Genomic DNA, 13,587 nt, shown 5'->3' with positions numbered 1-13,587 from the left:
GTTATGGGGAATATGGCATTTAGCACCATATTCCCAAATACAAAATGGGGGACTGATAGGTTCCCTGTTTTAGGCACATGTATTACTATATATATATTAGACTGTATGTAGTGTATTGTGTTTCCCTCTCTGCCATCACTGTGTCTGTAGTTTGTATGCCTGTATGTCTAGCACCTCTGTAGTGTGTCTCCGTATAATACCTCTAGTGTCTGCGGCAAGGAGGTCACATTCCTATGCTAAATGGCTGCGAGGGTCCACAGGAAGGGACAAGACCATTTGTCTCCGGTCCGCCACTTAACTCAACCTTTTGATGTGTATGAAGGAAAACTGTATATCTAGACACCACACAGTGTGATGGGCAGAGATTCTCTCAGCGCAGCGCCCGAGTGTGCTGGGTCTGTCTCTCCCTTGCGCATTGAATTAAACAACAAATCCTCTGGGGAAACTTTGTCAGCGTGTTCTTCATCGTCCTGCATTTGACTCCACGAATAAGGGCAAAATATCCTAACACTACTGAAGGTCTCTGTACCACAAAAAGACAGATAGACAGTGCCACAGATAGAGATGATGATGATGTTATTCTTTGAAGAATTAAAACAAAACAATAACATTTTGAAAAATATGTTGTGTTTTTATATGATATATATTCATTGTACACCTGTACGCTTTCAGAACCAACATTGAAACCAAATTTTGGTGTGGTGTCATAATTAAACTAATTAATGTTAACCTTAATGTTGATATGGCACACAGAGTGACAAGAAAATTTTAAAATGGCACTTCATATCAAAAAGGTTGCCGACCCCTGGACTAGATAGTATCTAACACTGTATCAATCCTAGTCTTGAAAATCCCCAGAGGTTCTGCCTGTACTACGTGACCTGGCAGGCTATTCCACACATTGACTACTCTCTGTGTGAAATTATTCTTCCTAATATCTGTATGGAATTTACCTTTGGCTAATTTCTATTCATGTCCCCTTGTTCTACTAGCAGAACTCAACCTGAAGAATCTCTTGTAGTTCATTTTGTTGATCCCCTTTATGAATTTAAAAGCCTCAATAAAATCACCCCTGAGTCTTTTACTAAGCTTGAACAGAATAAGCATCTTAAGTCTTTCCTCATAGCTTTTATCTTGCATACCAGGAATAAATTTTGTTGCTCTTCTTTGAACTTTTTACAGAGCCTCTATATCTCTCTTGTAGTACGATCCTGAGAACTGCACACAATACTCCAAGTGTGGTCTAACAAGTGTATTGTATAAGATAAGTATAACTTCCTTGGATTTATACTAAATACTTTTGGTTATAGATCCCAGCATCCCGTTGGCCTTTTTTACTGCTGCAGCACAGTGCCTAGAACCAGAAAGGCTTTGATCAGCCATTACTCCCAAGTCTTATTCAAACAGAGCACATTTCTATTTTGTATTTTGTTTCTCCCATAAAGTAATCCTGCCTAATGTTTTTATTTACCACATGCAGAAAATTTGGCTATAATAAATTTCATTTTACAGGTTTCCGCCCACTTCCGGATTTTATTTAAATCTTTTTGGATTACTTTAGTAGCTTCCAAACTATTAGCTGGGCCTCCAGTTTTGTATCATCTGCAAATTTGACTAATGTACTTCCTATGTCCCTGTCGAGGTCATTGATATAAATGAGGAAGAACTCTGAAATGCCCTCCCCCCTGACATCCGTACCTCTGACTCACTCAACTCCTTCAAATCACGTCTTGAAACCCACCTCTTTTTCTCTTGATGTTTGTCTTCCCCCCCCTTTTTTGTCTCTGAATTGTATGTTTCATTGTATGTATGTATATATGTATGTACCACTTATTGTAAAGTGTCTTTGAGTTCATGAAAAGTGCTACATAAAATACATTTATTACGGAGTGTAGCACAGTGGGTAAGGAACTGGGCTTGTAACCAAAAGGTTGCAGGTTCGAATCCCGGGTAAGGACACTGCCGTTGTACCCTTGAGCAAGGTACTTAACCGAAATTGCTTCAGTATATATCCAGCTGTATAAATGGATACAATGTAAAATGCTATGTAAAAGTTGTGTAAGTCGCTCTGGATAAGAGCGTCTGCTAAATGCCTATAATGTAATGTAATTATTATTATTATTATTATTATTATTATTATTATTAAGAGCAGTGGTCCCAGCACCAATCCTTGTGAGACTCCACTAACAGCTCCCTGCTCAGATATTGCTCCTACTACTACTCTTTGTGTTCTACCCTGTAGCCAGTTCCGAATCCACTCTGAAATACAACCTCTAATTCCTACTCTCGTCATTTTACTAACAAGTCTCTCATGTGGTACCTTAACAAATGCCTTTTTGAAATCTAAGTAGATAACATCATACGCCTTGCTATAAACAAAACACTTGGTAGCTTCTTCAAAGAATACCAGAAGGTTTGTCAAACTTGACCTTCCCTTACGAAAACCATTCTGGCTATTCCTTAGGATGTTGCTATTTTCAAGAAATACTCCCATCTTGTCTCTAATAATAGATTCCAGTATTTTACATATTATGCAAGTTAAACTTACAGCCCTGTAGTTTCCTGGATCAGTATGGTCCCCTTTCTTATATATTGGTATTAGCCTATATTACCACACTTCCAGTCCTCAGGTATTTATCCAGCTTCTAAGGACTGTCTAAAAATACCTGCCAATGGTTTAAAAAATTTCTCAGCTAACTCTTTGAGTACTCTTGGGTATATGCCATCAGGACCTGCTGCCTTGTTTGTCTTTAGTTTAAGTAATTCATGCAGTACTTCTTTATCCTCTATTTCAATATCTGATAATACTTTCTGAGTACTGAATATGCCTTCCAGTCTATTAGTAACCTCTTCTGTAGTAAAACTCTCAACAAAATAACTATTTAAGGCATCAGTACTATCTTTATTTTTAAGCAATGCTCCTTCGTTTTTGATGCACTTGATATCCTCCTTTTCCTACTACAGTATTGAAAGAAACGTTCGGGATTACTTTTTGCATCTACAGCAATTTGCCTTTCAGAGACCCTCTTGGCTTCCCGTAGTTCTTTTTTAACCTTAGAATGCATATTACAATATTCATCCCTATTACTCTCAGTGCTGTCATTTTTATATATCTTATACAGTTTTTTTTTTCTCAAACTCTCTCGTATGGTTTTGTTCAACCACTGGGGGAGCGCTTCTTCAACATACTTTTCCTTTCCTTTGGAATAAATTTACTTTGTGCCTCGAGAATAGCCCTTTTGAACCTACCCCACTTTTCATTCACAGCCTTGCAGTTAAGAAGTTTCACTCAGTCAATATTACTTTCATTTTCTCACATCTTGTTGAAATTGGCTCGTCTTAAATTAAAAAGTTCTGGCCATAGAGGAGGCCTTGTTAATTTGACATAATACATCAAATCTAACTGCTGAATGATCGCTAGTCCCAAGTGGCTCAATTACCTCTATGCTACAAATTCTGTCCAGATCATTACATAGCACCAGATCCAGAATTGATTTCCCTCTTGTGGGCTGATTGACATACTGTGCCAAAAAAAGTCATTTATAACATCTGAAAATTCTTCCTCACATTTTCCTTGTCCTGTCATCATTTCCCAATTAATATCAGGGTAATTGAAACCATCCACAATAATAGTCTCACAATCCTGACCAGCTTGTTTTATTTTTCCAAAGAGCGTTGAGTTCATACTACTGTCTGAAGCTGGCGGCCTGCAACACACTCCTACCGTAATGCCCTTTTCATGTTCCCCTATGAGCTTTATCTTCACTAGGCAAAAGCTGGTCAATTTCTGGAATTTTCTGCACATTCAAATTTTCTTTTACATAGAGAGCTACACCCCCACCTCTCGTACTGGATCTATCCTTACTAATGAGTTTGTACCCTTCTATATTATATTCATCCCCATCTCCAAGCCATGTGTCTGTAATCCCAACTATGTCATAACCCCTCAAGTAGCAGCCTCAAGTTCCAAAAATGTATTTTTTATACTTCTAGCATTAAGCAATGACATTTCAGATTGTTACTTCTACACATCCTCTCCCGTTCCCTCACCCCCACCGTCCCAAGCCACCCTTACTACAACTTTGCTTTAACAAGACTTCATCAGTGTTCACACTATTACAGGAAGCCCTGACAGCTTCCATCCTGGCAGTCTGCTCTTCCTTAACCTTTTCACGTTACAATACATTACATTATAGGCATTTAGCAGACGCTCCTATCCAGAGCGACTTACACAACTTTTACATAGCATTTTACATTGTATCCATTTATACAGCTGGATATATACTGAAGCAATTTCGGTTAAGTACCTTGCTCAAGGGTACAACGGCAGTGTCCTACCCGGGAATCGAACCTGCGACCTTTCGGTTACAAGTCTAGTTCCCTACCCACTGTGCTACACTCCGTCCGTTCACGTTCTGACTTCCCTGCTCCCCAAGCTCCTAGTTTAAATAATCCTGTGCTACTCTAAGCATACGTTGGCCCAGTGCAGCAGTACCCCTCCGGTTCAGGTGCGCCCGTCGCGCTTGTACAGGTCACCCCTGTCCCAGAATAAGTCCCAGTGCCCCATAAACCTGTACCCCTCTTTCCTACACCAGGTTGGTAGCCACGTGTTAAACATCCAAATAAAATGTTGCTTTCCTCTACTTGCACGTGGTACCGGTAGTATTCCAGAAAAACCTCAAACCTGCCTTTACCTATGTCATTGGTTCCTACGTGAACCATGACCACTGGATCCCTCCCTGCTCTGGCCAGGAGCTTGTCCACACGCTCCAGGAGATCTCCTACCTGGGTACCAGGCAGGCAACATACCAAACATGGCTAGCTTTTCACTAAATAGCAATGACTGGAAGAACCCCTGTACTAGGAAATATTTTGTTTATCTCAGAACAGACTACAACCAAAATCTACCCAGAATCAGATTATATTATTATAAGAAACTACCGCTAATGTTAGTATGCAACAATAAGGGCAAACTATCTAACTACAATAATATTTTGCTCCTGGGGTGTTCGAAAACTACACAAAAAAACCTGCGTTCAGCAAGAAGGAGGCCGAATTATCTAACCGGCTAGTTTGCTAGTCGAGTGCTTAATGGAGGAGAAACAGTGGAAAAGCTGCCCTGTCCCCGAACGGCAACAAAGATTTTCACCTTAGGAGCAAAACCGTCTTACCTTACTTGTAACATGGGGGTTTTGTTTAAACAAAAAGCCCAAAATAATATCAAAAACACACTTGAAAGCACAATACAATCCTGTAACAAACTTTTTCAAACACTTCTCACTCTTTCCACAACAAACAGGAAGTGCGTGTCAGACACAAGCAATCGAGCAGGAGAGCAGCAAACTCGAACATCCAGAAGTTCACCACCATGTGGGCTATTGGGGAAATATTACATATGTGGGTACCCTCCGTAATTATGAACTTTGCTGCCAAGTTTGAAGTCTCTGGCATGTACCATCTCACAGGAAATTATGCAATTTGAGGTGAATAAAAAATAATAATAATAATAATAAGCTCACAGGAAAATCCATCAGGCTTGAACCACTAACAATCTGAACAAACACAATAGGGTTTCAGCACTTCATTCTTGGACCCCTAAATATGAATTCCCAAATGTCTATGTACATATTGGTCACTCACTTGTTTGTATACATGTTGAGTTGGTCTTGCTGCAGATGCCGTTTGGAAGGACTGCAGTAAGGTTGAAAGTATATTCCATCCCAGTTCTCAGATCAGTAAAGACAGCTGTGGTGGTGTTGGATGCACATATCTGTGATCTGGGCTCTTCTCCCTCACAGCCGTAGGTGATGTGGATCTTGTGAGAAACTCCCTCCATGCTGACCGGTCTTTCCCAGCACAGAGTCACTGACCTGCTCTGCACATCAGTGGCTTCCACCCTCCCAGGGGCAGATGGCTCTATTTGAGAGAACAGAGAGGCAGGTTTCAGTCAGACCTGTAATCTCTTTTAGACTGCAAACATTATATTTTGCAAGAAAAAGTCCCGGATATTTACAGTTTGTAAAGTTTTATTCATTAATTCTACATATACACACAAAGTATACACACTTGTACACCTGAAAAACACTACAGATCCTGGCATACCGAATCCTTGCTATCCCTTGACTTCAGAATTTAGAGACTTTATTGTCCACAAGTGGAAATTTTCTTTGTACAGTATTTAAAAGATCACATTTTACTTCCATGCAAACTACCAGAAAAGCATGCAGTATGTACTGTTGTTTAAATGATGTTGATTCTGGGCCCAGACTGGATCTGTTGTCTGTGGTCTCCTTCTGATACTCAGAATCTGCAGCAGAGATGTTCAGAGACAGAAGACAGTCACACTCCCTGGTATAGGAGGTCCAGGGAAGAGTCCCCAACCCTTATCATGCAACCCAAGTCAAAATTTTGATTGAAACATAAATTATTTGTATAATTTTAAAACCAGTTCCTTTGTGTTACCACCTGATCTAGGGTCAGACTGTAACAGGGTGAATGATATGGGAAAGGGAATCGTAGTGCAAATCAGTAACTCTGGTCCCTATCTGCCTATCCAAATCTAACTGAACACTGGTGATAGTCGGAAACCAAAAGCCTGAATAGCGTACCCCCAAAGGAATGTTAAATCTCCACCCTGGGTACCTTCAAAAATAATAAAGGAAAAATAACAAAGCAAAACAAACCGATGGAAGGATCTGTAGAGCTGGGAACACACTAACTAACCGGAGCAGAGAGCAAAACGAGAGTCGAGGCTGGGAACGAGCAAATAGTCAAACACAAAATCCAATCAGCAAATAAAGTATAGGGGCTAGGTGAGAATCAGATTTGAATACGAGGCAAGAATCGGCAAGAATCGGAATCCAAGGGAACGAGTCAGTGGTCATACACAAGCTCTAATCAGCAAACAAACCAGAAGGGCTAGACAGGAAAAATTGGGTTAAATACGGGAAGTCAAACAAAGCAATCACTAAACACACCAGCCACAAGTTCCAAAGGTGGAAAACGGCAGCTTTTTCAAGCCAAGTAACTGGAGTCAGAAACGATGACAGATGACAACCGGAAAGAAGAAACACACACAACAGTAACAAATGTAAACACAAATTTATGACCGGGGTTGTAACACTTTACCTGGGGCAGGTGTGCCAGGTGTGATCTGCTCAGCAGGTGTTATGTCTCTCTGCTGGTTCTCTGATTCCAGCCAACTTGTATGTGATTTGTCCTTTCTCTTTTTCATAGTTTCCTGTAAAACAGACTGTAGTTTACCCCCTTTCATTCACAATTTTGGAAAATCTCATTTCATTGATAACTGAATTTGTGTAACTGATGCTGTGCAGAAATAAAGACTGATTGACTGGCCAGGGTGTACCTCTGCGTCAACTTTGGTAGGACCAGTGTCTGGGTAGCTTTGGCTCTTGGAATCGGTGTGGTTATCAGAGTGGACTTGGCTCTCACTGATTGGGTGCTCAGGCCCGTCCTGTTGGTCAGATTCTAATACAGCAATACAAAAAAGCAAACAGAACAGCAGATGTTAGAGTATAGGCAGATGCCTCTACACAAGATTGAAATATCTTTCCAAAGACCTGCATGGTAATTTTTTAATCAAGGCTGTTAGAGAATATTGCAGGACTTTTTGCAGTCATGTGCCGACAGGGCAACCAGACTTAACAAAACACTACTGCCAAGCATGGACCTGCAGGCTACTGGCCACAGTTGGCACTGGAATGCTAAGTATTTGATCCTGGGGCATGGGGCTCAGCTATACAGTAAAAGGTGCCATAACAGTTTATTTCACATGCTAAAAACATTTTATTTCCATATTTTATCATGTCACGCTGCATTTAAAAAAGGGGTCACAGAAAACATACTCTTTTGTTAAGTTTATTGTGGGCTCACAAAGCACTGCATGCCACAGCACTAGACCCTGACTGTCACCAGGTAGGGCAACTGGAAGCTCATTCGTTATCTACTGTGTGCAAAAGTAAATTGTTGGTATCATGTAACCAATCAGATATCCAGTAGGGGATGATTCGGTGGTCAGATGTAGGGAGTCTGTTTTCTGTAGGAATCGGGCCAGGACCAGGACCCCTTCTCCCACACTGTGCCCCCATCACTGAGCTGGGACGCTGGATTTCTGTTTAGTCCAGAGGGAAGAGTGCCCCCTGCTGGCCTAACAACACTTCTTTCAGCAGAAAATTTGTTTTCCCAGGAATCCTCCCATCCAGATATCAACCGAAAAAACAAGCTTTCAAAACACAGTTGTGCCGGGGTCTCTCCATGAGATCCTCACCTTTACTGATGATCTCATCTTCAGACACACTCACACACTCCTTTGAGTCTTCAGGTTCCTTCAATGAAAAATCATCACATGCAGTGTATTCATATCATGCAAGTCTTTTTAGTTAATTATGAATGCTAGCTTATATATTTATCAGCTGGTTTGTTATTGGACTTTCGCAGCACTGATGTGAGCTTCAGTATATGTACAAATTACAATGAAATATGTGCAAACCAACATTTCATAACCAATGCCCTGAATAATAAATGATTAAAGCCTTTACTTTAACAGTGTAATTATCATTAGTGAGAACCTTTCTTAAGAAACTTACCTTAGCCTCATTTTCACGGTGCTCCACTGCATGTTCAAATACCTGCAACAGAGCCACACCCAAACCCCTATGTAAGAGCTGCAGCAGAGTTCAATAAGGCTGGTTTGAGTGTCTTTGACAAGTGCTGCTGAGCTGAGTAATTCAGCTGAGACCTGTCAGTCATCCAAGCTGACCAATCACATGTGTCTGAGACAGAGTTCTGGGTTTTTTTGAATGTGACTATAGGAATATGGCTTTGGAGCAGACATCTTAAACCAAAATCTTGGAGGGCTGCATTGTCTGGTGGTTTTGGCATTTATGTGCCGAATTTAAGTTGCTGTTTGCCTAAAAAGATCTTTGTTTCTAAGGCTTAAATGGGCTGCTGAAAGGAAAATTCCAAAATAAAAACAAACAAAAAAACATGAATGCTGCAGCCCTCGAGGACTGGAGTTAAACCTGCGGACACTGCGGCCCTCCAGGACTGGAGTTAAACCTGCACACTGCGGCCCTCCAGGACTGGAGTAAAACCTGCAGACACTGCGGCCCTCCAGGACTGGAGTAAAACCTGCAGACACACTGCGGCCCTCCGGGACTGGAGTTAAACCTGCAGACACTGCGGCCCTCCGGGACTGGAGTTAAACCTGCAGATGCTGCGGCCCTCCAGGACTGGAGTGTGGTCCCTGCTCTGGGGTTTGTGTAAGAACTCTCACCTCCTCCTCCTCCTGTGCAGTACACACAGTGGCTTTTGGTGTCTGTACTCAAAGTCCCATGCATGGTGTCAGTACCCGCTAAACCACTCATTTAATCACATAATTGTTTTTATTTATTTGTCAAGCACACAAAACATTGAAAAATGCACACAGAAATATTGTCAGCAGATTGAACAGCTCCGCTAGCTAACCATTTCATCTGAAATAAGCACTAGGGAAATGACTGCATGCATAAACTAATCAAATGGTTGACATGAATGCAGTTTAGCAAACTAGCTGCATCTGTCCCCACATGAATATGACCTAACAAATGTCCTGATTGCCGCTGAAGGTTTCTTAATATGTAAGACATATGTATATGCTGTGTATAATGAGCTGAAAGTGGTAGCCAACTAGTCAACTAGGCAATTTTCCTAGCTAGCCAATTGGCTAATCAGTCGATTTTGCCTGTAGATAAAAATTCATACATGATAAATATTTTTGTTGGGTCAAGTGCTGCAACTCACAGAGTGCCGATAAGCACAGTAGACCTGGCTGTCTATAAATACCTGACTCCCCAAATTTATAGAGCTTGTGAGATATTGAGCCCGCTCATAAACTCTATAACTTGAGAAGTGTTCTCAGACTTTTGTCTAGTGAACTGAACAGGCTCCCCATCTAAGCACAGCATTTCTTCATGTGATGCCAATGAATATATCCACCCCTGACATGTTCATGACCTTCAGATTCAACTGTAGCTGGCTGTTGCAAATAAATAACCTTGAGCAATTCAAAGCCATTTTCAAATGGTGTGAATGATGCTGAACAGAAATAAAGACTGATTGATTAGCCAGGGTGTACCTCTGCCTCATCTGCAGGAGAGCCAGTGTCAGGGGGGCCAAGGCTCTGGGACTGGGTGTGGTCATCAGAGGGGGTGTGGTCATTACAGTGGGTGTGGTTATCATGGTGGGTGTGGTCATCAGAGTGGACTTGGCTCTCACTGACTGGGTGCTCACGCCCTTCCTGTCGGTTAGAGTCTAATACAGTGGGACAAAACAGCAGAACAGAACAGCAGCCGTCAAAATGTAGGCAGATCCCTCTACACAAGATAAAACACAGGCTCTAAATATCTTTCCATTTACCTGAATGGTTGTAGAAATAAACAATTGACAGTCATTGTCAGGCTGCAGTTTAATAAGGGGCCACAAACAATACACTCTTTTATGAATTTTATTGTGGGCTCAGAAAGTTCAGAACCATGGTTTCACAATACAGGGGAACCTTACTTCTGTTGAAGGTTTTGGGGGTGGCATTATTCTGCACCCCTTCTTCCATCTCCTGGGAGACGATGGCAGTGCATTCAGTTCTCGGCTGCAGGTCCAACGGCACAACCCTGTGGATGACAGCAGAACTGCGTCTGGGTTCTGCTCCAGAAGTGCTGGGTGATGCCAGGAAACTGGGACGAGTCCAGTCTGCACTGTTCCGCCTAACACGACTGAGGTCAGCAGATGACACATCCGTGGAGTCCCCTGTCTCCTTCCCAGGTACAGAAAGCTCTGTGTGAAAGAAGTATTAGCACTAGCATTAGCAGATATATTAGGAGGTAGCAAGAGTCGCATCATGTGCATTTCTGTGGTGTGCAGTTGTATCTATGAAACTGATTCCAGCACTTTTCACATCCTGTCACAGCCCCATTCTCCCAAATATAAGAACCCATAATATTACACAGTAGACTCAGGAGTCTTACAGGCCATAACTAAATATAAATACGGCCCGCGCGGCCCTGAAAATGAATGCTGTCCCATTTTCAATTCAAATATGAACCAAGGTGGCACATTTAGATAAAATGTGTACATGAGCATTAAGCAAAAACCAAACCAAGTGAAATTCACTCATTTTCACCAGTGCCCCTTGTTTTTCTTACAGAATACAGGATCCCTCTACACAAGATAAAACACTGGCTGGAAATTGAAAATATATTTCCAAATATCTGCACGGTTGTGGCAGTAAACATTTGACAGTAATATTTAAATCAAGGCTGATAGAGAGTATTGCAGGGATTCCTGCAGCCATATATACTGCAGTCCCAGTGGCCAGCCTTAGAAAACAAAAAACAGTCACAACAAAACAACACACCCCTAACTGGCAACCACCATGGTCAAAAAGCTAACACCTCGTTTTAAAAGAACAGCATACAGTGCTGTGAAAAAGTATTTTCCCCCTTCCTGATTTCTACTATTTCATATTTGTCACATTGAATGGTTTCCGATCTTTTGACAAAATGTAATATTAAATAGAATCGGAGTAAACACAAAAGATGATTTTTTCATTTATTTAATGAAAATAGTTATCAAACACCCACATGAAAAAGTCATTTCCCTCTTAGTTACTCAATAAACCAATTAACCAAATTTACTTGATATTAGCTTCAGCTGATTGAACACAGCCAGGCTTGATTGCAGCCCTGTTGAATCAACCTGTTTTACTCAGGTTCCCTTTGTCTAATATTACATTTTGTCTAAAGATCGGAAACTATTCTGAGTGACAAAATATGTAATAATAGAGGAAATCAGGAATTGTTGTTGAAAATGTTCCAACCTCTCACCCCAAAAAAACCCTAAATCATCTTGCACTGCTTTGACAAATTTAGCAAGCTGGACTAATTCAAGCTAGCTAAGTGATGACCTGAAAATGAAGCTAGGGGACCTGGTTGCTAACTAGCTCGTTGGGCTTACCTGTGACAGGTGTCCTTGCAGAGCACAGTTTGTAGCCACATTCACTGCAGAACTTGTCATTCTGCCCACATTCCCTGCGGCACTGGGGGCAATCCATCCTCCTCCCTCTGGGCAAACATCACACAATTACAGCAAGAAGAACCAAGGCACCATATACCAAATTTATAAGCATTAAGCATTCTTTTTAAAATATAAACCAATGGAGTTTACAGATGAATCTCAGGGGACTCCAATAGTCTACTTGTCAGCTCAGTTTAACAATCTTGTATTTTTGTGAATAAATGATGGTCATTTTAGTCAGATGTGTTCACTCAAGTAACTTTGTTAGATCAATTATACTTCTCACTGTCATCCTGACCTTTGTTACACGAGGCAAAGCATTCTTATTAAAAATAAATAAAAATTTGTATTTGAAAAAAACAAAAAGGATTAAATTCCGTTACATTACAGTAACCAATAACCAAAATAAATAAAAACAAATTTCCTCTGACAGTTTGGTGTAGTCGGTTCAGTTTATTGGTCCCTGGCACAAATTTTCCCTTGCATATGCTGAGGTCTGTACTTGTGGGAGTAGCTGTCTGTGCATGAGAAAGGGAGGGGCATAACCAGGATGGGGGCTTCAAATAGATCACGTGATTTCTCAGAAATTCTTGTTGCTAGTTTCAGTTTTACAGGCTGTGGGAGGCGCCAGTGCTTCACCTTTATCTGTGGAAATAACAGTTTTTTTATTTTGTTAGATCAATTATACTTCTCATTGTCATCCTGACCTTTGCTACACGACGCAAAGCATTCTTATTAAAAATAAATAAAAATTTGTATTTGAAAAAATCAAAAAGTATTAAATTCTGTTACTTTACAGTACATGTATTTAGCAGATGCTCTGATCCAGAATGACTTACAATGTAAAAAACTATACAGACCTGACAACATTTCAAGAGAAATTAGAATATATGTGACATAACTAAACCCCAAATGCAAATGAACTACGCTAAGCAAGAAGAAACTGACTGGAAATTCTTACATACAGATTTTATACGTAGAAAGCCCTATTTCTACACGGTCCTGTGGTATAAGCCTGGTATTAGTCTTACCTTTCTCGATATTAACCAATGCTCCGATATTTTGTTTTTAACTTCTTAACCGGAAAAATCCGTTCTATAATCCAACAACGTTTTTGCGTAAAAGAAGAAAGCAAAGCGTTAACTTGAAATCGTAATCTTTTTTTACCGGACTGATGCTCCTTCAAGAGGCTGGCATGGATGTGTCAGTGACTTCTGTCCACAGAAAATATCACAAACAGAACTACACAAAACTATGAAGGAACTATAAAAATAAAATCCCTCGCAAGGAAAACAAAGCCTGAGGGGGGATAGCTAAACCAAAGCTACGAGGCGCAGGTAAACTCCTCAACACCACGGTGTATACACCAGATTTATGCCTGTCTAACCAATAACTAAAATAAATAAAAACAAATTTCCTCTAACAGTCTGGCGTAGTCGGTTTAGTTGTTTGGTCCCTGACACAAATTTTCCCTTATATATGCTGAGGTCTGTACTTGTGGGAGTAGCTGTCTGTGCA

The 13,587-nt window shown here is 40.8% G+C and overlaps 2 protein-coding genes and 1 long non-coding RNA gene across 3 annotated transcripts in view; 1 reads left to right on the top strand and 2 right to left on the bottom strand.

The window, feature by feature from the left end:
- Window positions 1-13,587, bottom strand: part of LOC135258451 (protein starmaker-like) — a 228,028-nt gene that overhangs the window by 118,297 nt on the left and 96,144 nt on the right. The gene's annotated exons all lie outside the window — the stretch shown is intronic.
- The window catches only part of LOC135258482 (uncharacterized), a 189,120-nt gene that overhangs the window by 91,847 nt on the left and 83,686 nt on the right, over window positions 1-13,587 (top strand). The gene's annotated exons all lie outside the window — the stretch shown is intronic.
- Window positions 6,009-13,579, bottom strand: LOC135258469 (uncharacterized). Its single transcript, XM_064341897.1, has 6 exons — window positions 13,151-13,579; window positions 12,010-12,116; window positions 10,561-10,830; window positions 10,136-10,311; window positions 7,129-7,240; window positions 6,009-6,307 (listed from the first exon to the last, which is right to left on the bottom strand). The coding sequence occupies exons 2-6, from the start codon at window positions 12,104-12,106 to the stop codon at window positions 6,126-6,128; spliced, it is 837 nt and encodes a 278-aa protein (XP_064197967.1). The 5' UTR covers window positions 12,107-12,116; window positions 13,151-13,579; the 3' UTR covers window positions 6,009-6,125.

The sequence above is a fragment of the Anguilla rostrata genome, chromosome 7, assembly GCF_018555375.3.
Source record: "Anguilla rostrata isolate EN2019 chromosome 7, ASM1855537v3, whole genome shotgun sequence".
Classification (NCBI taxonomy): Eukaryota; Metazoa; Chordata; class Actinopteri; order Anguilliformes; family Anguillidae; genus Anguilla; species Anguilla rostrata.
Note: the sequence above shows the minus strand (reverse complement) of the source record. Positions and strands in the feature narration are given on the sequence as shown.

What these genes read in the sequence shown, in the direction of transcription:
- LOC135258469 (XM_064341897.1), bottom strand. Translation starts at nt 12,106, where the DNA reads ATGGATTGCCCCCAGTGCCGCAGGGAATGTGGGCAGAATGACAAGTTC. An exon ending in CCCCAAAACCTTCAACAGAA is followed by an intron (nt 10,312 to 10,560) that starts GTAAGGTTCCCC and finishes CCACTGTATTAG; the next exon opens with ACTCTAACCGACAGGAAGGG. An exon ending in CTCCTGCAGATGAGGCAGAG is followed by an intron (nt 7,241 to 10,135) that starts GTACACCCTGGC and finishes TCTGTTTTACAG; the next exon opens with GAAACTATGAAAAAGAGAAA.